The 24,364-nt window shown below is 55.2% G+C and overlaps 1 protein-coding gene across 1 annotated transcript; it reads right to left on the bottom strand.

Annotated features, from left to right (window-relative positions):
- Positions 1 to 2,414: 2,414 nt before the first annotated feature.
- Positions 2,415 to 24,154, bottom strand: LOC120373572 (glucagon receptor-like). The gene is made up of 13 exons (XM_039492202.1): positions 24,077 to 24,154; positions 23,607 to 23,703; positions 21,638 to 21,745; positions 14,021 to 14,142; positions 13,208 to 13,314; positions 12,656 to 12,812; positions 11,367 to 11,526; positions 10,578 to 10,638; positions 9,413 to 9,482; positions 7,938 to 8,026; positions 6,433 to 6,571; positions 5,346 to 5,387; positions 2,415 to 4,501 (listed from the first exon to the last, which is right to left on the bottom strand). The coding sequence occupies exons 1-13, from the start codon at positions 24,152 to 24,154 to the stop codon at positions 4,430 to 4,432; spliced, it is 1,302 nt and encodes a 433-aa protein (XP_039348136.1). The 3' UTR covers positions 2,415 to 4,429.
- Positions 24,155 to 24,364: the final 210 nt, after the last annotated feature.

The following is a 24,364-nucleotide window of genomic DNA, read 5'->3' on the forward strand; positions in this document are numbered from 1 at the left end:
CCCAAAGTGACCAGTGGCTCCTAGGCAGGGGGGCAGGGCGGGATCTCTGCATGCGGCTATCCACAGGCACCGCCCCCATTGGTCGCTGTTCTTGGCCAATGGGAGCTGTGGAGTCGGTTTTCGGAGACATGGCAACACGTGGAAACACCCCACCCCACCCTACCCCGGGGCAACAGGGACATGGCGGCCGCTTCCAGGAGTGGCACGGGCAAGGAGCTGCCTTCGCCCTGATGTGCTGCTGCTGGCACATGTCTGCATGCCCCTTGCGGGGAGGGGGGCAGTGGTTCTCTGTGTGCTGCCTGGGGCAGGGACAGCACGTGGAGCCTGCCAGGGACATGCAGAGACGTGCCAGTAGCCAGCCACTTCTGGGATCAGCGGGGGGCCACCATCCATGGAATGCAGGCAGCCTGCCTGCATGAGCCTTGCTGCGCTGCTGGCCGGGACTGGGGGGCAGGTTGTCAGATGAGATTTGTCCTGCATTTTGGGGGCCCTCTGTCATTGGGGGCCCTGTGCCACTGCACTGTTTGTTTCATGATAAATCCGCCTCTGGCTGGGAGGGGCTGGCTGCCCAGCCATCTGCTGATTTCAGACTCTATCCAGTAGGACCTGGGCAGACTGCTGTGGAGGCCTTACGGCAGCTGAACCCCATACAAATGTTTCTGTGAAACTGGGAGGGAAGGGGGCACACAATGGAAGACGTTCATCTTGCTGGCCTCTTGGAGTTGGAGAATCGTTCCATGAACTGCAGTGGGCTTTGGCTCAGGCCCGAAAGAGAGACAGATGCTGCAGTATGATGCTAGCATGGAGAAGAATCTGGCCAGCCCCATGGCTCAGTGGGGTGAGAAGCTGCCTGCTCTGAGGATGTGGGCCTAGCTGAGTGAAATACAAAGCCAAGGAAGAGCTTGTGGTGTTTTGGATTCTTTGCAGGGGGTTATTGGTCAATGGGGTTTGGTTTTCACCTGCTTCTCTGGTTAAGGAGTGAACATGGTGCTCTGTGCAGATGGAGGGGGGCGGGGGGTGCCTACCGGAGCCACAGGAGTGAAATGGGTCCCTAGTAAGAAGCCAGTCAAACACTTGCCTGCTTGATTCAGGTAAATTCCCAGCTCATGCCCTAGAGCTGCTGCTCCTTTCCCTCTGTGCCCAGGTGGCTTCCCCCCACCTTAGCCCCCCAAAACAGCAGAGCACATTTCCTTGCTGAAAAAATAAACATTTATTTACATGTGAAAAGACAATGTGCAAAATGCTCTGGTGCTCCTTAGCAGCTGGCTAGCTAACAAGGGCTCCTGCACAACTTCCTCCAGCCTCAAACCCAGGTGCAGCTGAGCCCAGAAACAGCTAGGATGGCTCCTTGCCAGCCTGTAAAAGCCCAGGAACAATCCCTCTTGCAACTCTCTGGAGGGGCTGCATTATCCAGCCCCTCCACAGAGCACTGCATTGGCTGGGGCCCTTAGACACTGCTTGCAGCCAAGAGGTCACATTGACAATGTGCCAGCAGCCTGAGGGACCACCTGAATCTAAATTGCATCAAGTGAGAGACTGGGGCAGCCTGCCTGGGAGCTGTGGTCTGTTCTGCTGCTGGAGCATTGCCTGGGAGAAGCCATGGTCCCTACAGCACACATTCTTCTACTGAAGGTGAGGGCAGCTTCGGGCAGCATTCTGGCTGCTGCTGACATCTGCTCCCATGCCAGGAGTTCACGTCCCTGCTCTTGGGGAGAGGGCTCAGAACCCGAGTCAGGCAGGTGTAGCTCCAGCAGTTGGCAGCTGGTGGGCACGATGCTGCTCTTTATCCACCAGGAGATGGGGAAGTGAAGCTCTGTAAAGAAAGGTCTGTGCATGAACTGCATGGGCCTGAGGCACTTGGGCAGCAGCAGGCGACACCACGGGTGTGATTTACAGCAGAGCCCATTGGGTCTGGGGGGGCTCAGGGCTGTGAAGATGAAATGAGGCTCCCGCCACCTCTAGAGCATCAGTTGCAATCTGCCCCAGATCAGAAGCTGTGCCCGGCAGAGGGCTCTGGCGTGATCTAGGAGAAATGCCTTGCTGATCCCAGCCCACTTCCTAGCACCCCAGAATCCACATCACAGGAAGTGACCATTGGCTTCTCCCCAGCGCCTGCAGCCAGGACACAGAGGACTGGCTGGGCTATGGAGACTACACGCCCATAGTCCAGGGTCGGGAGGCCCCAAACTGTGGATGAGCAGCAGACTAGACTCCAGCCCTGTCAATCTGGATTCAGGGGGCCTGGAGAAGAGCATTTTCTGCACTTCCTCTGAGCAAGTAGCTGACTGTACTGCCCCAGCCAGTCCACTGCCACCTGGGCTGGAAGCAGAACAGCTTGCAAATCCAACCCCTTGCTTGGCAAGCTCCAGAAGCTCCCGCCCTTCTCTGGTGCCAGCAGCAGAGCTCCCGAGCACAGAGGATGGGCGAGCCTGCCCGACGGGAGCAGGCTGCCTGTTTAGCTGTAGCAGCCTAGCACTTTTCAGTTGCTGCAGCCATGGAAGAGGGGGTGAGCACTGGCCCAGGCAGAGAGAGGAAGGAGGGCCCAGGGGTAGGGCGCTAGCCTAGGACTCGTGAGCAGGTCTGCTTAGGCCTAATGTTAAAAGCTTGACCCAACCCAGCTCAATCACAGCTGACCCGAACCTGACCTGAGAGGGACGAGGTGGTGTCATGACTGATGCAACCCGACCTCAGCACTCCCATCGGGTTACCAGGGTCTAACGTAGTCGGACCACTCACTGTTAAGAGGCTGCCTGCCCCAAGCCTGCACGTATGCTATACAGGTTACCTGCCCGGAACCCAACACTTAGAGGTGGATGCAGCTCAGAGGACCAGCGTCTACAGGCAAGAGCCAGGTTCAGTGCCCAGCACTGCCCCTGCCTGACCTTGGGTCACTCACGTGCATCTCTCCAGCCTCTATTCTTCATCTGTGTAAAGTGGGGACAGCACCAGTTCTGGGAGGCAAGGCTGAGCTCCGAGGATAAATATATTAAAGAGGTTGAGGCGCTCAGAGGCTGTTGTGAGGGGGATCGGCTAAGACAGTTCGGGCCAGTTCAGCTGGGCAGAAGAAGGCTCTGAAGAGGAGGAGAACAGCAGGCTTTGGGGCTAGCTGGGCAGGCCGACGGGAAGGAGAGGAAGGCAGACGATGATGGATCTTTGACTTGGATCTACTATGGGGCTGGGGGAAGGGGGCTGAAAGCCCAGGCCCAATGTGCTGGAGAAGTTGAGTGATGCAAAGAAACTGGGTTTCTGAGCTCCCACCCACCCCTGAGGCTGACCTCACAAGGCTAGACAAGTCAGCTGAGCCGTGTTTCACCAACCACTCTGGCTTCCCTGCCACTCAGCTATGAGACAGCCGTGCCAGGCAGTCACAGCCAACCTGCTGGTCGCGTATGGGCCAGTGACAGGCAGCTCAAACCCACAATGGGGTTCCCTGGGGCTAAGCAAACAGACCTGTCCCAGCCCTCCAGCTTCTGAAATGTCTCCCCAGCTCACAGCTGGGGAGAGCAGCACCAGGAGAGGGTGCAGGGTGTCCTCGATTTGCAGGGTGAGAGCTGCACCCCCATGGATCAGATGTGTGAGCCTTCCAGCGCCCCGCATATAGGCCTGGATCAGTTGTGGCTAAGGGCTTAGCCACAGGCCTAGCGCCACTTGCAGCCACGCCCTAACTGTTGTCCTCTACCGCACAGTGATCACAGCAGTGTCTCATTGCTGCAGTCTGGCCTGTCCTCGGACAGTCGTGACCCAGTCAGACTCCATCCCCATATGCTGAGGTTTCCGTGTCTCGCTCCAGCAGGGGGTCCGGCGATAGCAGTGCTGCTGGGGATGGAGGTTTGCTGGATGCAGTGCTGCCTGCTGAAGGGTGCATCCTGCCGAGGTAGATTTCAGGTGCTGCACCAGAGGGTCAGGTAGCAGAGGACACTAGCAGGAGTCGGGGGGGGCTGTTTCCCCACACCCTCGGTGTCCTGTTATGCAGTGCAGCATAAACAGCAGGGTCTCATCTCGTGGCCTCCCATATCTTCTGAGAGTATCTCCATAGCCGTGTGTCCCTCGCCCCATCGGAGCCTCAGGAGTGGCTGTTCTGCTGCAGTGTAGGCCTGCAGGATCCCAGCTTCTGCTCCTCAGTTCAGGCAGTGCTTGCACCAGCACCCGTGGCTCTCAGATGCAGCTATGTTTTGGAAACAGGTGCTTTGCCCTGCTGCAACTCCAGCTGGGCCCATTGTTCTCCATCCCTGGCCCTGCCCTCCACGGCATCTGGTGCACAGACAATCCCCAAGGCCCTCATCTGCAGAGATGCAGTACTAGGTACATCCCCTCCAGGGCTCAGGAGCATGGCAGGCCTCTTGGCCTACTCCCCCAGCCATCAAGCTGGGGGCGACCCTTCTCCTGCGGCTTTCCCAGGCAGGTTGCCCACGGCGGGGCAGTGCAGCCATCACTGTGTGCAGCAGAGCGCCGGATGGTCAAGCTTCCAGAGCTGCCATTTCTTCTTCATTTCTGACTTCACCTAGGAGGGAGGAAAGGAGCTTGTGAGCTACTCTTCTCCTTCACAGCCTCTTGGGAGGTTCACAGCTGCTGCCCCAGGCCTGCGTAGGGCTTACGTTCCATTAGCCCCAGAGGTGCTGGTCAGGTTCAGGGCCCCAGAGGCGTGGGCCGAACTCAGCACAGGTACAAGGCCGTGGCTTCAGTGGAGTTGCTCCAGGGAGGGATTTGGCCCATGCAATAGGAAGAGGCAGTTCCTGCCCCCAAAGGACTGAAAAACAGCACCGCTGTGTTTCTATGTGAGCCCTGGGGCATGCTGGCCCACGGTCCATGTGGCCACAGGGCATGGTATCACCAGTTCTGCAGCGTGGCCTTGGGCTGCCTTCTTGCTTAGCACAGAAATGCAACTTGCAGAGCTGAGCTGCTGGGTGCTCTGACTGAGACAGAGCATTGCATTCTGGGAGCTGTGGGTGAGGCCTCCCCTTTGTATTAAACATGGGTGTGGCGGCAGCAAAGAGATACAGATCTCGGACTCCAAAACTGGCAACCCTAATTAGGAGCCATGATACAAGGCAGCCCCTACCTGAGCTAGGGTGGATGCAGCCAATAAAACCTGTTTGTTTTTAGCTCGTCACGCTCTTAGTGGAATCAAAGGCTCCTAACCACCCAGGATATCCAGTAGTGCATGGTCTCTGTATTCAGGACACAGCAAATCAGCAGTAGCTTGGCAGGAGAGTAATGGAGAGAAAGCCTGAGAGAGAGACCCAGGGTTGAGCTACAGAGCACAGCTCGGTTAGAGCCCTGACTGCAGGTGTTTCCAGGGCCAGAGAGCAACCCCCCAGCAGGGAGCAGGACAAAGGGGCACCTACCTCTTTATTGGCAAAACAGTACAACACGGCAACCAGGAAACCCTAGGGAGAGAGCACGGGTGAGCCAGGCAGCACAGCAACCCTCCTCCCCATTGAGAAGATAGCCTGGCTTTGCCAGGCCCTGGCAGCTGCTGTTCAGTGCATCCCACAGGGCCAGTTTCCAGGATGCAGCTGGCTTCAGCTAGAGGGGAAAACCCTCCCACACCATGACACAGTGGCAACCCGTCCCAACATGCTCACCTAAGTCACAATCATAGAATCATAGAATCATAGAATCATAGAATTCAAGATCAGAAGGGACCATTATGATCATCTAGTCTGACCTCCTGCAAGATGCAGGCCAGCCAAACCCTCTGGAAAAGGTTACATCATACCAGGCACACTGCAGCGTTACAACAGGACAGGGAGGGTATGGTTCCCGAGGGGCAGCCCTCGGCCCACAGGTCCATTCCTCAGGGACAGGCCCCTGGCCTGTGCCTGCCATGGCCACGCACTGCCTAAATGGGGCTCTCCCTCCAGTGCATGCAGATGTCATTGCCATCCCAGCATGCAGGCATGTACACCTCTCTAACAGCAGGCAGGGATGGGCCTGCTATTTCCAGGCTGCTCCAGGCGATGAGATGAGGTGGGTAGAGCCCAGGAGCGCCAGGCCAGCCACACAGGGTTGATACATGCTGAAAGGGGTGGGCCGAGCAGATACAGTCAGAGGTGATTGGAGTGTGGCACAGTGCGACACTTCAGCTGCCAGATGCCGCTTTGCACCTCATAGCTGCCGGGAACAGTTTTGCAGGGGCCATCAGTCCAGGGCATGGCCAAGCCTGCCTCCAGCCCAAGGAAGGCAGGTGATTATGTGGGTCCTGGGGCCACTGAGCAGCAGCCCAGCTCGATGGCCCACTGCCCCACAACACCAGCAGTGGGGCCAGGGGAGGGGCTGAAGCTTGGCTAGCGGGGCTGATGGGCTAATGTGGACAGACTGGAGGGGAAAGGACCATGCCTTCCCCTGGGTGATGGTGGCACAAGGGAGGGGAAGAGGGGCCAGGCTTTCTGCTCCTGCCTGAGACGGGGCTGCCCAGCGCTCCTGGCTCACCTGGAAAGAGTTGAGGAACAGCGTGAAGAAGACTTTGATGTAACGCAGGATGCCTGTGGTCTGCTCGTCCGTGGCAAAGATGAAGACCACCTCGTGGATCCCGAAGAGGGGGATGAGGGTCAGCGTGGCCTTGGCCAGCCTGAAAGAAGACGAGATCCCCCTCCCAGAGTTCATATGTGTTCAGAGGGGCAGGAAAGCGGGGGTTGTGTGTGAGGAGAAATACGGTAACACCTGTGCTGAGGGCCAGAGGAGATAGATGGAGTGCTAGTCCCAGCCTGGCCTAAGGGCCTGGGGTCTCACGTAGGGGGGTATTCGCTGCCTGCCCTGCCTGGGAGTGAGGAGGATTCACAAGCTACCAGCTGCATGGTGCTTTGGAGCTGGGAATCGTTACTGCCCAGGCTCAGCCTGAGCCCGCACGAGGCAGTGGAGAGCTGGCTGTTGGCAAGCAGGATGCTGCTCTGGGAGCAGACGGGGGAGGAGCTGGGAGGCTTTGCTGCAGGGGCTGCCCTGTGTGAAATGGGAGATGTCCTTCCAGCCCCTAGAGGGGTCAGCGAACCCACCCACCCAAACACCACCGTTGCCCCTGCCTGCAGCCGCTCCTGCCTGAGAGGGCAACAGGTCCCAGCATGCCGTGCGGTCAGGCTGCTCAGCTGAGATGAAGCATGGCATGCTGGGATCAGTGTCTGGCATGGGCAACGGTGGCCACAACGAACTCCATTTGGTACCAAGGATGGAGGAGCCACGGGCCACACCCCCAAATTGATAATGAGATCCTCAAGTCAGACAAGTGAGTGGTACAGCTTTGGCATCCTAGCCTGTAGGCGTACATGTGGGGAGGGAGTGTTCAGGCCTGTGATACACAGGTCAGACTTGATCTGTTGTGTGTGTGCGCGTGCGCGCGCACACACACACACACACACACACACACACACACACACACACACACACACACACACACACACACACACACACACACACACACCCTGTGCTAACAGCCACTTGCTTACACAACCTGCTGTAATGGCTGACAAAACCTTAGTCCTATTTGCATGACAGTGGGTTGCATGGCCAGACCTCCGAGGGCACATCTACACTGCATTGTGAACCCAGGCTCGGACTCTGAGCCCAACCCCCACTACAGTCCACACACATCTGTCCAACTGAGCCAGCAAGCACTCAAGCCTGAGTCCCACAAGGGGGTGGGTCTGAGCCTGCATCCCACTGGCACTGGGGTCCAAGCCCTATCACTCTGCAATGTGGACGGAGTTCAAGCCATAGACCTGGCTCAAGCGGTCTGTGTAGTGTGGGATGGAGGTGCTAGCGAGACCCAGGTCCAGGCTTCCAATGCAGTGTGGATACAAGCGCAGGCTTGGACACACTGAGTCCACATGCGTGGGTCCCACAGACCTGGGTTTACAATGCAGGGGAGCTAGATCCAGAATGGCCGGCGCAATAGGCACCCATTGGGAAGTCATTCCCAGCAGGCGCGCACACAGACAGCTCACCGGAGCTTGTAGTCTGCGTAGCCTTTCTGGTTGGCGCGCAGCTTGGCCAGGATCACCTTGAGAATCCTCATGAAGATCAGCAGGTTGATCTGTGGGGGGAGGACGCAGAGGGTTACTTCTGCATTCATCCAGGGGGCTCTGCATATTGTCTGGGCCAGCCTTGGAGGGGTGTAGGCTGAGCACCCTCCTTTATCCTTTCTGGGCTCCCCAGGTCACTCTGACAGTGACGGCCTCTGAGGGCAGGGGCAGCTGAGCATGAAAGGAAGCGGGTCACACTCAGCACCTCTGGAGGAACGAGGGGAAGGGATGTGCAGGGAGTAACAGTGAAGGCAGAAATATCTGTGGGGCAGGGAGCAGCACAAACATCCCCAGAGACTCAACAGCGAGCCCATCGGCACGGCCTGGGGAGCCACCCAGCCCCCACTAGACTCACACAGCCAGGGCTGGTGCAACCATTTAGGCGACCTAGGTGGTTGCCTAGGGTGCTAGGATTTGAGGGGCGGTATTTTCTTCGGCAGCGACCGTGGCAGCCGGATCTTTGGTCGCCCCGGTCACCACCAGCATTTAGGCGGAGGAAGCTGGGGCAGGGGAGCGCGGGGAGGGCCGCCTGCAGCAAGTAAGGGGGTGGGAGGCAGCAGGCAGGGGAACTCCCCGCCCCAGCTCGCCCCTGCCCCGCCTCCTCCCCGAGCACGACGTGGCTGCTTCACTTCTCCCTCCTCCCAGGCTTGCGGCGCCTAAGCTGATTGGAGCAGGGGTGAGCTGGGGTGGGGGGGGTGCCTCAGGGCGGACGGTGGGGGTGGAGAGCTGCTGCAAAGGGGGGCACCTCAGGGCAGAGGTGGGGAGCTGCCGTGGGGGGGGCTTAGGGCAGGGGGGGAGGGCGCAAGGTGGAAGTTTCACCTAGGGCGTGAAACATCCTTGTACTGGCCCTGCACACAGCCCTCTCCAAGCATGCACTGGGCTCAACAGAACATGTGGGATGGCATCTCTGGGGGCCTGACTCTGCTTGCCCTGACATCCAGGTCAGGAATCTGGAGGGGCCGGGGCCAGGACCCCGCATACAGGTGTTTCTCTTTTAATCAGAGGGGTTCAATTGGGTTAGTTACTTGGTGGGGACGAGTCTCCTTTCTTTGTCACCCCCTAGTGGTTAGACAAGGAGACTGCAAGCCAAGAGGTGTAGGTGCTTGCTCCTGACTGGCTGAGTGCTCCCCAGAGCCTCAGTTTCCCCAGCTGTTCAGTGGGATAATGATGCTGAGCTCCCTCCTGGGGCAGGCTCGTGGGGAAGTCACTAGGGAAGGGTGCCGTGCTGTGGATTAGGGATGGTGATTTCTACAGCAGGAGCTGCTGCTATCCTTGGGCCATGTTCAACCTCTGAGCTGAGCCAGACTATCAGTGACTGCAAGAGACTAACTGCTGTCACCTGAGAGATATCATGCCTCGTATGTGATCCCCGATCACAGACCTCTGAGATCACCTACCAGGGATGCCAGCAGGATGGGAATCCTGATGATCCACCAGTAGGCCATGTTCTCATTCAGAGCCCAGCACCTGTGGCACAAGAGAGGCATGCTGTTAAACACCGGGGAGCCAGCAGGCAGGAGAGCTGTGCTTCATCCACAGCCAGATCGGGGCCAGGTGAAAGCGCTGCCACTGGATGATTGGGACGTCCCGGCCCATTGGACAGAGATGCTGCCCCTCAGCACCAAAGGTGCGGGAATGACTATCACCAGCTGTGCCAGCCTGCCCATTTTCCAGGGGTTGGAATCCTTTCCCATCTCACCCACCCCCAGAGCTAACCTGTCTGCTTCCAGCAGGGGCCAGGGCAGGGAGCCTGGTGAGCTGTGGGCTAGTGAAAGACAATCTCTTTCCCTGCCCCACACCCTGGAGGGTGCCTCAGACATGCCGCAGCAGGAGCTTGGAAGGTCAGGCCTGTGTTTCCCTGACGGCTGGAGCTCGTTACCCCCAGGAGTCAGCCCACAAGTCCCACTGCCAGGCCAGGGATGGGCTCTTTTTCATGGCTCCTCCTAATGGTCTTGGCTGGGCTATTGAGGCTGAGAGCTTATCCCCAATAGCTCCGTGGCTTGGAAGATGGAGCTGTTCACTCCCGGGCCCAGTTCCAGGGATCCAGGTCAGCATTGACCAGCCCCGTTTGTTGGCCTGTGGGAAATCAGCTGAGTGGGTCTTTGCTCTGCTCCCACTATGCAGAGACCATCCCAGAAAGCACCTCCAAGCACAGCACTCATGACTAGGGTGACCAGATGTCCCAATTTTATAGGGACAGTCCCTATTTTGGGGTATTTTTCTTATATAGGCTCCAATTCCCCCCACCCCGTGTCCCAATTTTTCACACTTGCTGTCTGGTCACCCTACTCATGACCAGCCCTGCCCCACCAGGGAGGCCAAGCACTGACCAAGCCCTGGAGGCTGAGTTCTTCCCTCACCCCTAGGGGAGTCACACAGGGCCGGGGTGGGCCATGGCAGTGGAGGAATCGGATGCCTCTCTCCCCAGCAGTCAATGCACGTTGGTTTCAGTGGAAGAGCTCTCCCTGCCTTTCCCATGGCTGCGCCGTACTAGAACCCAGGTAGCGCGAAGCACGGAGCCTGGCTTGCTGGGGGAGCAGAGTGAGGAGCGTCTGCACTTACTCTGCATTCTCCTTCAGGTATTTGGCCGCCAGCCACGGCACCACGAACACCACGGGGGTTCCTGCAAGTCACACAGCAAACCCTGTGAAGACCAAGCACCTGCCTGAGCTGAGACAGCAGCTCTCACAAACTGAGGGGGTGTCCTACCCCCTCTCCCCTCCCTGATCCAAGAAGGGACCTGCCCCTACCCTCCGGGGGATTCTCATCCCTGGGGGACTGAGGACAGGCCACGACCCCAATCCTCCACTTTCCCCACCTAGTGAGGGTTTCCTGTGTCATGTATGCACCACTAGGGGTCACCACTCATCCATGTCACTAAGTTATTAACCCTCCTGGTGAGGCACTATCAACTGTGAGCAGTGATCCTGCTTTAGGGGCATGAGCTGCTGTCTGATGGGCACGTAGAACCGAATGGAAACCACTTGGGTGTCAGTCCATTGCCAAGTCGCCCAGGTGGGGAACCTGGTGGCTACTTGCCCACTTGGCAGAGTCTCTGCCCTCTTGGAGTGCCCCACATCCCTCTGTGCTCCCCGATATGTCCTCTGTAATTCTAGTACTCACTTCAGCAAACACCAGACCCCTGCCCGCCCAGGCCCCCACATGCTACATGACCACACCACAGGCACACACCCAACTCACCCATGCCATATGCATCCCCACACTACCTACCCACACCTCTGGCCCACACCCTCACCACGCTGCCGCCTCATGTACACACACACACCCCCACACACGCACGCACGCCCAGGCCACCGTTCACACTCTCCCATGGGCCATTCTCCTTCTCACCCCAGCCTAGGTACAGGTAGAGCATGTAGTAGTTCTTCTCGGAAAACACCGCTCCAATCAGAAGTTTGTACAGGTAGACAGCTTCCACCAGAAACCAGTAGTGATTGGCTAGAATGCAGTATTGCATCATGACTTGAGCCACCCGGCAGCCAACTGCAGCCTGTGGAGAGGAGCCCCAGAGAGAGAGAGAGAGAGAGAGAAAGTGACTGTGCAGGAAGAGGAGACTAGGATGCTCTGAGCTGGGGACCTGGGACTAGAAGTGCAGCCAGTTGGTATATGCCTAGAGCACTGTCTATTCCACCAGAGAGTGTCCATTAACCAGCACACCCTGTGCACTCCATGACACCAGGCACAGCCCCCCGCTGGGCAGGCTAACATGGATGTGACCAGGAGTCGCAGGGAGATCCAGGCTACTTCACCCCACCGGAGGGCGCTCTCCCCTGCTGCTTTGCTCTGGTGATCCTGTTCACATCCAGGGCTTCATCTCCCAGAGCAAAGTCCCCCACTCTCATCCCGTCAGAGACACAGCCAGGCAGGCTATAGGGGAGAGACAGGAGGGAAAGCACAGCGGATCTTGACCAGCAGGGGAAACGTCATCACTTGGCTCAGTGATAGGGTGTAGGAAGCATCTGCAGGGGCAGCAGGTGGTTCTATGGCACTTTTCTATCATGACCCCCATTTTACAGATGTGGAAACTGAGGCACAGAGGGGACATGATGTGCCCGAGATCACCCATTAGCAAAGCCAGGGAGAGAACCCAAGTCTCCTGAGTGCCAGGCCGGTGCTCCAGCCACTGGGCTGCCCCACCCCGTAGAAGGGGGAAGGGCTCCATCAACTCGGGTTGTGGTAGGCCAGTGAAGGAGGGGCTGATTTCCCCTGCTTTGTTGGGTGGAGGTTTTTAAGCTCAGCATCACAATATGTGTGTGATTTAGGATCCTCAATAGCTTCAAAAAATTCACCGGTGGGAGACTGGCAGAACCCCCCTCCGGCTGAGCCAATAGATGTACCCGCCCAGAGGGTCCTTCTGAGTGCTCCCAGGTCCACCTAGTGGTTGGGGCTGGGGGTGCGATTCCTGGATGCTCGTGGATCTGAGCACTGACCTGCACTCAGATACACCAGCACCCAGGGATCGCATCCCCAGCCCCAAGTCAAGCCTCCCTGCCCAGCTGTCAGGCTATGGACCTGGGCACAGCAGGTAGCCATCATGGCTAGCCAGGGAAGGGGGCGCAGGCATTGGCAGTTAGATTCTACCCCCACCCAAGGAGAATTTGGTTTCTTGGTGGGCTTGCCTCATTGCTCAGCAGTGCTTCCCAGTCGGACACATGCAGGATTTCCATGCCCCACCGCTTCTCCAGCAGCGCATCTTTGACAATCACCGAGATGGCCCGCAGCCCAAAGGAGGCAAAGAGGTTTGCGTGTATGTAGTTGCGGGTGCAGCGGAGTTTCCTAGGTCCAGAGAGAGAGAGAGCTTTCAGCACTGGAGAGCTGAGGGAAAAGAATGGACCTTCTCCCCGGGAAAGGGCTAGAGCAGCCGAGTCTCTCCTGCAGCAGGCACTGCAGGCCGGGGGAGCACTCAGCTACTGCCATCCGCCCCTCTCCAAGCAGGATTAGGGAAAGAGGCAGGAGGGCTGGCTGTGCCAAGCTCACAGCTCATGCACTGCCTGCTTGCCCCAGCAGGAGGCACTGTAATGCCTGCAATGCTAGAGTCAGTTGCAGCAGCACTGGGCACAGTGCCCAGCACAGGATCATCCCTCCCCTCCACCCCGTCCCGCTGGAGAGCCCCGCCGCATACCCTGCCGGTGCAGCACACACAGCACCCGTGCCCCAGGCTCAGGCCCTACCTGAAGATGGTGAGGATGAGCAGGGCGGAGACCAATGCCAGGAGCGACAGCGCGTATCCCACCGTGTAGAGCACCTTGAAACTCACCATCAGCCGGCGGGCCCCTTCCTGGCATGGGTAAAGGGGACCCGGTGAGGCAGACAGTCAGTTCTGCCACCCCCGCCCCCACTGGCCGCCCTGCACTCCGAGCGCCCACCGGGGGACGCACTAGCCCTGCTGAAACAGAGTCCTGTGGGATAGTGGGCTTGGGTCCCTGGCCCCAGCTCAGCCATGTACCTGGGCTGCTGGGGCCTGACCTCACATCCTCCCCACCCCAGGGAGCTGAGTCCTGAGCTCCCCAGCTGGCGAGGGCCTCTGAATGGCCTCCACAATGATCCGGGAGTGGGGCTGAGGGGCTCAGTGGGAAGCTGTGACCACCCCAGCCCCAGCCCCAGCCAGACAATGGGATTTGTCGGGGAGGGGAGAGCAGGGAGTGGGGGTTTAGCACCCCAAGAAGGGGGAGGCAGCACGTGACTGAGCAGAGATAGGGAGGGAGCTGTGCACCTGTGTTTACATTGAACTCTATTTCTGAATGGTCCCCGCTCCCCCACCAGGCGTTATAACATGCCCCTCCCCACTCCCCTCCTCCTGTGCATTATTACACCCTGCTACCACCTATCCCTCTTGTTTCAGGCTCCTGTGTCCCCCACTCCCCAACACCAACACTCCCAGGCCAGGCCTGGCTTGGCCCCAGCACACGCCACTGGGATGTCAGGGGGCTGGCATGGACAGAGCTGGGAGCACACCCCCCCCCCTTCAGGCGCAGCAGCCTCACCTCCTCCATGGTGGACTCCATCTCCTCCTCGCACTGGGAGTAGTCCCTCCATGGCTGCGTGCCGTTCACCATCACCCACTGCCCATCCAGCCCGCACTTGCGGCTCACTAGCCCGTATTTCACTGCAGACACAGAGCACACCAGGGTCACCTTTCAGGCTGACTGCCTTCCCCTGGGGTCCCCCCTCAGACAAAAGCCTGATCCCCCAGGCTCCCCACAACTGGCAATCCTGGGGACAGTTATAATGTGTATAATAAACCGGCCTCTAAGGGGAGTATGTCCGCAGTGTTGTAGCCATGTTGATCTCAGATATTAGAGAGACAAGGTAGGTGAGAGGGTATCTTTTACTGGACCAACTTCTGTTGGTGAGAGAGACAAGCTTTCCAGCTCCACAGAGCTCTGCTTCAGGCTTGGCGAAGAAGTTGGGGGAATAGGCAGATAGTTAAAGAAGGACATGTGTGGCTGTTCTAGGGTTGTGTTGTGCGTTGTTGGCAACTGTGGAGCTATTGCCAGGATAGATGAGTGTTGGCTGTCTAAAGAGACCATTAATACTCAAAGAAGTTGGAATACATTTGGTTTAAGCCAGTGGTTCTCAAAGCCGGTCCGCCACTTGTTCGGGGTGGTGGTGGGCTGGGCCGATTTGTTTATCTGCTGCGTCCGCAGGTTTGGCCGATCGCAGCTCCCACTGGCTGCAGTTTGCCGCTGCAGTCTAATGGGGGCTGTGGGAAGTGGCGTAGGCCAAGGGATGTGCTGGCAGCCCTTCCCGCAGCCCCCACTGGCCTGGAGCGGCGAACTGCAGCCAGTGGGAGCTGCAATCGGCCAAACCTGCGGACATGGCAGGTAAACAAACTGGCCCAGCCCGCCAGGGGCTTTTCCTGCACAAGCGGCGGACTGGCTTTGAGAACCACTGGTTTAAGCTACAATCTATGGTGATGAGGTGGAGCCGACCCCTCAGTGAGGAAAGTGTGCGTTAGTATGTGCGTTAGTATCCTCACAAACACCAGGGAAATGGCTGCAACCTTTGGGACCATTTCACCATTTAATCCGCAAACTTGGGTAGAATACTGCAAAACATCTTTTGTCACTGCTAATGCTATGACAGATGACGGTAAGCAGAAAGCTATCACATTCAGCAGTGTAGGGGCCTGTTAACCCCAAAAAGCCTGGAGATGAAACTTTTGATGAGCTCGTAAATCTGTTAAAAAACCATTTCAACCCAACATCCAGTGAAACAGGAGAACAATTTAAGTTTAACTCTCGGTCAAGGAAATCGGGGGAGACAGTAGGAGAATTTGTGGCGGGACTGAGGAGGCTCTCTCAAGATTGCAATTATGGTGTAACTCTGACACAAATGCCAAGAGACAGATTAGTTTGTGGCATTAATGATGACAGAATGCAAAGGAGATTACTGTCTGGACACAGTTACAATTTGAAACAGCTCTGAAATCAGCCCAGGCTATGGAATTTGCAAAGAAAAACGTACAGGATTTACAAACACAAGTCACAGAAGCCTTCAGAAGAGCATTCAGGAAACACAAGGTACTGTGCACAAAATTGCCAGGGAAAGTGATCCTATCAGTAGCAAGGAGTGTTATTGTGGAGGAAAACACACCCCAAATGTCTGCAGATTTAAACATAAAAAATGTCACATTTACAGATTGACTGGGCATGTGAGAAGACCATGTCAAAATAAAACCAAGCAAGCAGAGGCATAAAACCATGATGAAAAGCAGCCTCATAGCCACAGTACCTTTCATGTACTGAAGAAGGAAAGCAGTGAAAGAAGAGGAGGAAGTGACTTATCCTATCTATAGTATAACTGAAACAAATATTCCTAAAGTACACCTCTACCTCGATATAACCCTGTCCTCGGAAGCCAAAAAATCTTACCGCGTTTTAGGTGAAACCGCGTTATATCGAACTTGCTTTGATCCACCGGAGTGCGCAGCCCCGCCCCCCCCAGAGCACTGCTTTACCGCGTTATATCCAAATTTGTGTTATATCGGGTCGCTTTATATCGGGGTAGAGGTGTAGATCCCATTCATATTGAGCTGACTGTAAGTTGGGGGAAAATGCACGGTTTGAACTCAAATACGGGATGTAGCATGACTATTATGAGCCAAGAAGCATGTGAGACCTTGTGGAAAGATAGCAAACTATCTCCAGTGCAGAAACATGGGATACAATGAAACACTGGAGAAGCAATAAAGATACTGGGAGCCACCAGTGCAAAGCTTTCCCACCAGAGCCAAGTAAGGCATCCACCATTGCTCGTGACTGAAGGCCCTGACTTACAGTTGCTCGGTCGAGGATGGTTGGATGACCTTTCACTGGACTGGAAGGAAAAAGTGCATCACTTGAAATCAGAAGATGATCTAGTTCTGGAAACTATTTTAAATACATATAAGGAGTATTTAAAGATGAACGGGGCACCTTAAAAGGCATGACTGCTAAAAATCTACATAAATGTCACACCTTGTTATTTCAAACCCAGATCTGTACCCTCTGTTATGAAACAAAAAGTTGAAATTTAATTAAAAAAAGCTAGAGGCAACTGGTATTATTGAGCCTGTTCTTCTTTTGTATGGCATTTGAAAAGCAACAGTCTGGGATTATAACTGAATCGGGCGAATCGAAAGCCATTCTAATGCTTTGAGCCAGGTGGATCCCCCTTGTGCCACCACCATAACCGGGAATGGGACAGTTATCTGTAATGTGTTGCATGGTTTGTTCCTCACCACAGTTACAATTCGGTGATTCTTTGATTTTTCCATCAGTGAAGGAGATAGACACATCTTCCACATGTTGTCCGCATGAGGTTGAGCACAGTCTGCTGCCAATGGGGAAGGCATTCCATCAGGTCTTTGTTTGGGACATCACAAGCATCCCAGAATTTGAACCAGTGAGTGCTGGTGTCCTTTCCATTGACCTTTAGCATCATGGATCCAGAAAGTTTTCTGAATGGGCTGCACCAATAGCACCAGTGTTAAAGCCAGATGGGGAATGTAAATTGCCTGTAAATAGGGTCTCACAATTAGAACAGTACTCAATTCCAAAGCTCGAGGATCTGTTTGCAGTTTTATCAGGAGCCATATTAGAGATGAGCCATGCCTATCAACAGATGGACTCTTCTTCCAGGCCAAAGCACTAAGACACTGTAAATATTCACAAAGGCCTGTTTAAAAATAATCAGTTTCCTTTTGGGGTATCCTCAGCACCTGCTGTTTTCCAGAGAAGCATGGAGGGATTGATTCAGGGAGTTCCACATGTGGTTTGGGATGGGGTGTCCACCCCCCACAAGCCTGAACAGGTGAAAGTGGCCAACGATCCTTAGAGGTGGCACATGGAGGAGAGCCAGGGACTGATAAGGCCTAAGGCTGATGAAACCTAGCTGGGGGAAGAGCTGGGCTAGGCTTATAAAGGGAGGAAGTTGGTGGTTGGAGGTGGCCAGCAGGGAGGATCTCTGCAGTCACTCCCTAGAGAGGAGGGGAGCTGGCTAGGTACAAAGGAGTTCTAGGGGGAGTAGGCCCCGGGATCCTGCCTTGGACTGCAGACTCAGGCAAGAAGCCGAGAGGGGTGAAGTAACCATGGGGGGGTGGAGATGGGCCAGAAAATAGAGAAAAGAGTTAGGAAAGAGGTCAAGGCATGGCAACAGGTTGGAGGGTGAACAGACTGCAGTTGCTGGGCATAGGGCCCCTGGGCTGGAACCTGGAGTAGTGGGCAGGTCTGGGTTCCCCTGCCAGCCACTAGGAAAGTGGCACAGACTTGGCAGTGGATCAGAAGACTGCCTGAGACAGTTGGTCCAGTGGGACTTTGATACCCTGGAAAGGGAGGACTATAGTGACCTGGCCAGAGGGTCGAGTCATGAAGAGGGAGCACCCCAAGTCCAGAGAGAGAGATTGCAGAGCTAGCAAATGAGCAATGGAAGGGGGGCACCAGACTGGATGAGAACTAACCCCCCATATGTAGCCACAAGGAGGCACCACAGCAGTGAGTGTACCCCACGGCAGGCAGTTTATTTGGATGGCATACTAATGCCAGATACCACCGACACAAAATAGTTACAACATTTAGCAGAAGTGCTAAACGGGCTAATGAAAGCAGGTGTGTGCCTAAAAAGGGATCAGTCTTCCTTCCTGGTACATGAAGTGATATGCTTGGGATATAACGTGGATGCCCCGGGACTACACCCAGTGAGAAAGTCAAAGGAATTCAGTATGCCTCTGTACTTAGGCATATATCAGAGCTGCGGTACTCAGAAGTCCTGGTCCATTATCAAGCTGCCAAAAAAAATTTTCTTGACTTATGAGGCATCTCTTTATGGAATTGAAGCCGTTTTAGTTCACCAGATGGTGGATGGATCAGAGCAATCAATTGGATTTGTATCCCGGACTCTGTCTTCTGCTGAACAGAATTATTCACAGCTAGATTGAGAAGGATTAGCTCTTATCTTTGGGGTGCAGAAGTTTCACAAATATATATGAGGGTGTAGGTTTACAATCTGCACCAATCACAACCCCCTCCTCTCGGTGTTTAATGAGACAAAGGCTGTGCCACAAATGGCATCTCCCAGAATCCAGAGGAGGGCGGTGACATTAAGAGCCTATGAATATTCTGTTTTGTACAAAGCTGGTAAGAAGCTGGAAATGCAGATGCTTTAACCTGTTTGTCTTTACTGGAGAGACAAAAAAGAAAGAAGTGAAGAGAGGGTGTTACTAAGGCATTGTCTCCATATGCCTCCAGTGACAGTATACTGGTAAAATCAGCTCTGGTGAAGATCCAGTACTCGCAAGAGTTGGAGAGTTTGTGCTAGAACATGGTCCCAGACCAAAGCTGATCAGGAGCTCACACCTCATTATAAGTGACATAGTGAATGTAGTGTGCAAGATGGGTGTGTATTACGGGTCCTCATTCCAAAGCAAGGATGTGATGTATGAATGGGTGAACTCCACCAGACACACCCAGGTATCACCAAATGAAAGGATTAGCCCAGATTTATTTGTGGTGGCCAAAGATGGATACAGACATTGAGAGTTGGGTACAAACCTGTTCAATTGGTCAAGAGAGTTGCAAAGCTTCTACTGTGACTCCATTCCATTCTTGGTAGTGACCAGAGAAGCCTTGGAAACCATACACATCGATTATCCTGGACCATTCCTGGGGAAGACTGTTTTCAGTACTAGTGTGTGCACATTTCAGATGGATAGGAACTCATGAATACATCCCCTAGCGAAGCCACCACAGAAAAAGTAAGGACCAGTTTTAGGATCTATGCTTTACCTGAAATGCTTGTATCAGATCATGGAAGATGTTACTAGCATGAAATTCAAAAGATTTATGAAGCAAAACAGCATTCACAAGTTACATCAGCACCTCAATGTCCATTCTCAAATAGGTTATCTGAATGGGTAATTCAGACATTTAAAGAGGGTATTAAAAGAATACCTGGGGGTACAATAGATACGAGAGTGTCTCATTAATTCTCAAATAATCCAGCAGTCTACTACATGCCTGTCCCCAGCGGAGATGTTAATGGGAAGGAAACTAAAGTCAAGGTTAGACCTTATGCATCCATACTTAGTGGGGAAAATACAGCAAAAACAAAATCAGCAGATATGCTAAAAAATGTAGTTTTACTGTGATGTCCTTTATGCTAAAACCTTTGGTCCCAACTGGATGCCAGTGGTCATTCAAGACATTAAAGGACCAGGGTCCTACCCAGTAATTCTGGGAGATACCTCAGTTGTGTGCCAACACGTGCGTCAGCTGAGAAAAATGAAGTCTGGAGGGGAAGCCTCCAGACACAATATCAAGTGTTACAGACAGACCTCATGAACAGATGGTTGAAGAATCACAGAATGACCCGTCTGACCCAAAAGTGGGTCCTGAAAATGCAACACAGATGGTGGAATCCCCTTTTGCAGAGCTTGAACTGTGAGGTTCTATATGGGAGCAATGTCCATCTACATGTTTAAAAGATTATACAGTGTAACAGTGACCGAGTGCTTCTTTACATCGTTTTACTGTTATTTGCGATCGGAAATGCATTACCAGGTATTCTTATTGGTTTTGTAAGTTGTGGAGTAAATAATTTAAAAAGTGTGTGTGTGGGGGGGGAGTTATGTGTATAATAAGCCAGCTACTGGTGCAGGGTTGCCAGGTATCTGGTTTTTGACCAGAATGTCTGGTCAAAAAGAGAACCTAGCAGCATCCAGTCAGATGCTAAAAGTTCAGTTGGATGTAGTACCCAGCCTCCGCCACTGGGGGGTGGGAAGAGCAAAAACTGCAGCTGGAGCTACATGGATAAGGCCCTACCAAATTCACTGTCCATTTCGGTAAATTTCATGGCCATAGGATTTTTAAAATATGAAATTTCATGATTTCAGCTATTTAAATCTGAAATTTCACGGTGTTGTAATTGTAGGGGTCCTGACCCAAAAAGGAACTGTGAGGGGGTGACAATTTTAAATGAAGCTTCTTAAACATTTTAAAAATCTTATTTACTTTATATACAACAATGGTTTAGTTCTATATTATAGACTTGTAGAAAGAGGCCTTCTAAAAACATTAAAATGTATGACTGGCACATGAAGCCTTAAATTAGAGTGAATAAATGAAGATTCGGCACAGCACTTCTGAAAGGTTGCCAAACCCTGCTCTACAGTGATGGAGGAGCCCCAAAGGGCTGACAGCACCACTACAATATTCAGATGCTTCTCCCAGCATGGAATGGATGAGCACAGCCCAGCACATGGCTCTGTAAGATCAGGCCACCAGGCCAGGCTGGCCCTCGAGACCCTTGGAGTCAGGCCAGGAGCATCCTCATGCCAGCCTCTCTCACTGTGTACAGTGTATTGGTTGTCTCGCTGGGCTCCTGCTGGCAGAGGAAGAGATGCCCAAGAGTGGCAGGGGTATGTGTGGGGGAGATGGTTACCCTGCACTGGGGGCTCAGCACAGGGCCTGTTTGCAGGGGATTCTGGCTGCAGAGGCAGGTGGATTCTCCTGTTTCCAAGCTGTTCTCTCATCCCTCGCAGACTCACCCTGGGTGATGAGGCTACAGGGCCTGGTGCAGGCTGTCGGGCCATCACTTGCAGCTGTTTGGGTTGAGTGAGGGGCCCATGAAGGCAATGGAGCCATGGGGCAAGCTGACCCAGGTGAGGGGAGCGCTATAGAGAGGGGCTTCTCCTGCCCCATGGATGGGGGGTGTAGGGGATGGGCTTCCCTCCCCATATGCAGGCACAGCAAAAAGGCACCTCTGCATGTGAGCCTGCAGCCCTGGAGCTGAGTGCCTCTTTGGAGGTGCCAGGCACCTGATTCTAACCCCTTGTGCAGTCACTCACCAGTGCACAGCAAGCGTGAGACACTTCACTAGGGGAGACCTGGTCGTGTTTCACACCCACTCTGCAGGGGTGAGTGATGTCCTGAGGTGTGCAAGGCCCTGAGGGTTTAGGGAAAGTGGATCCCCAGGTGCTACTCACAGCCCTGCTGCTGACTTGTGACCCTGAGCAAGTCAGTTCCCTGCGGTGTGCCTCAGTTTCCCCATCTCTACAGTGGAGAGGATTGTGACCCCCTGTGGAGTCAGATGGCAGACTCCAGAGCAGGGCACCAGGGCATTACCTTTCTCGAACCATGGCAGGTAGAAAGGACAGGAGACGTTGATGGTGCTGCCTGGGCTCCCATCTGGCCAGCAGGCGTACATGTCGAACGTCCGGTTGCAGTAGAGCCCTTTGAAGGACAAAGGCAAAGCTCAGGAGGGAAGAGGCCGGCAGTCTGCGCAGTGCCTGGTCTGCACCATTCCCATCATCTGCTAACAGCCTGGCCCAAGGAACTGCAGGTGGTCACACCTGTTAGCGGAGAGCATCCTCATTCCCCTCCCCTGCCGCCTCGCTCTGCACAGCGGGCTGGAACTCTCCACCTGCCACCACCCAGAACCACGCTGCAAACAGCTCTCCAGCCATCCCAGCCAACAGCTGCTGCTCTCAGTGAGAGCCTGATCCAATGTCCTGGAACTCACTTAGGCCCTGACTTCCCTGAGCTCCGGCTCACCTGCCCTCATGGGGCGCTGCCAGCCTGCTGGCCATTCTCATGGGCACAGTGACCCAGGCTACTACTGGCATTTTGAATCAAAATGTTGAGACTTAGCTTTAAAAGTGCGAGCTTCAGTGATTGTGTGCACACTCCCTGGGAACCTGCCCTACGTGGTCTGTACATTGCTCACAGCAGGGACTGTCTGTTCTGTGTCTGCACAGCACCTAGCACCGTGGGCCCCTGACCTCTGACTGGGGCCCCAAGGTACTACTGCAATGCAAAGGCTAGAGCCCAGCACCGCCTAGTGATGGCCAAACTCCCAGAATCCTGCCCGCCCTCACACTGACCTGGGCCTGGGACTTTGGCAGCTGTCTCATGTGCCAGTCTGAGTGCCAGCTGTCGGCCTGGACCCTGGACAGGATTTCCCAGGGAGCAGTCAGCCCAGCTGCGTTGTCTCCTGGAGCCCTGCGCCAGGCTTTGCTTCTTCTCAGCACCCAGAGTTCCAAGTGCCACACTGCGGGGCCACGCTACCCACCACCCAAGTGTCCCAGGAACTCTCTGCAAACCTCTGCCTCTGTGTCTGACTCGTCTCCTCTCAGCCTTCGATGAGACAGGCTCTGTGTCTCCTCACCTCGGACATGCAGCCAGTTGCCATGGTGGCAGAGGTGAAAGTAAGCCGGTCCGGTCCGGAGTAGCAGTGGCAGGGCTCCCGCAGTGATTTAAAGGCCGCTCCATAGCGGCCAGAACCCCAGACCCTTTAATTCACCCCTGAGCCCTGGGGCTCCCAGCCACCTCTGCAGCTGGTGGCTCCGGGGTGATTTAAAGGCCTAGGGGCTCCCAGCCACAGCCGGAGCCCCAGGGCCTTTAAATCATGAAAGGCCCCGCCTCTTCTGGTTGAGGCCACGCCCCCGCTCAGGACTCCGGCGTACCAGTAAGTCCTTTAAGTTACTTTCACCTCTGCATGGTGGCGTCACAATGAATCGATGGTGGCTAACACGGTGCAAGCCAGGCAGATGCTGCCCATGGTCACACAGATTGGGGGCTGTAAATAGCTAGTCAGGGTGGGCTTTTGAGCAGGCTGGTGAGTCAGCCACAGCAGGTGGCTCTTAGCTCAGGCAGCAGGCCGGGGGCTGGCTAGGGAGTGGAATGGCCATGAGGCAATCAGCACTGCAGGTGGTGGTACTAATGAGCCATGGTGGGGGAGTCTCTGGCAGTTGGGCGGGGGGGCAGAGTTGCAGGGACTGTCGTGTCCTGAAACATCCCAGCTCCTAGCCCTCATCCCCAGGAAAGGGCTGGCCTGTGGGAGTTTCTCTCCCGCACTTGCAAAAGCGCAGGCACGCTCCGAGGGTCTCAGCTCCAGCCTGCCTGTGCGCAGTCCCCCAGCCCAAGATTTCACTGTGGCCATCGCTGGTCTAAGCTGAAAGCAGAGCCTTACAACCCCCGCTGGGAGGGAGCTGCCCCTGCGGGAATGTGGCCATAGGCAGTAAATCCACTGTGCTTAAACATGGTCTCCAACCCCCCCCCCACCCCCCAGCACTGCCCCTGCGGGCTGCCCTACCTGTGGGGTATGGCTCATTTGCCAGCTTCTTCAAGCACTCGTCCCGGTATCTCATCCACTCCTCGAAGGTCTTCTCCAGAACTTTCGCTCTGCAGTGCTGGGAGGACAGATCTCAGGTTAGAATCTCGCACCAGCCCAGGGCTCTGGCAGCCCTACCTGGAGCACAGGGACCGCCAGGGAAAATGTAGCCCCTTCCCACTTGCTCAGCCACCTCAGTGTGCAGCACGAGGCAGAGGCTAGATCTGTGGGTGGGCCCAGGGCTGGAATGGCAGTGGGTGCAGGGCTGGATTGAAGGCCATCAGCACAGCTGTAGAGGGGGGCGGGGCTTGGGCGGCACGGCGCAGCACTCGGTGGGGATTCGGCAGCACGGCGCTCGGGAGGGGTGTTATGGCGGGGCGGCGCTCTTTTTTTTTGCTTGGGGCGGCAAAAAAGTTAGAGCCGGCCTTGCTGGCAGGTGCATGCACCCTTACCTGCATGGAGGAAAGGAGGCACATCCAGGCGAGGTGAACAAGCATCCAACTGTACAAGGAGCAGAACACACCCCTCATGGCTATCTGCTGGATCTGGGGGAGAGAGACCAGTTGTTGGCCCAGGTGCGAGGGTCGCTGAGCCGAGCCGGGGTCCCTGGGCGTCTGGAAGAGAGAGGGAAGGGGAGTAGAAGCGATCATTTTGCAGTGGACTCGGGAGCACTAAGCTTGCCGGTTGCAGCATGGCCACAGCTGTGCTTTGCCCCTTGGACCTCTCTCCCTGTGTCACAG

The sequence above is a fragment of the Mauremys reevesii genome, linkage group 10 (assembly GCF_016161935.1).
Source record: "Mauremys reevesii isolate NIE-2019 linkage group 10, ASM1616193v1, whole genome shotgun sequence".
NCBI classification, from domain to species: Eukaryota; Metazoa; Chordata; order Testudines; family Geoemydidae; genus Mauremys; species Mauremys reevesii.

What these genes read in the sequence shown, in the direction of transcription:
- LOC120373572 (XM_039492202.1), bottom strand. Translation starts at nt 24,154, where the DNA reads ATGAGGGGTGTGTTCTGCTCCTTGTACAGTTGGATGCTTGTTCACCTC. An exon ending in CCTGCCATGGTTCGAGAAAG is followed by an intron (nt 14,143 to 21,637) that starts GTAATGCCCTGG and finishes CTGTGTCTGCAG; the next exon opens with TGAAATACGGGCTAGTGAGC. An exon ending in TACGCAGACTACAAGCTCCG is followed by an intron (nt 6,572 to 7,937) that starts GTGAGCTGTCTG and finishes GTCTTCTTTCAG; the next exon opens with GCTGGCCAAGGCCACGCTGA.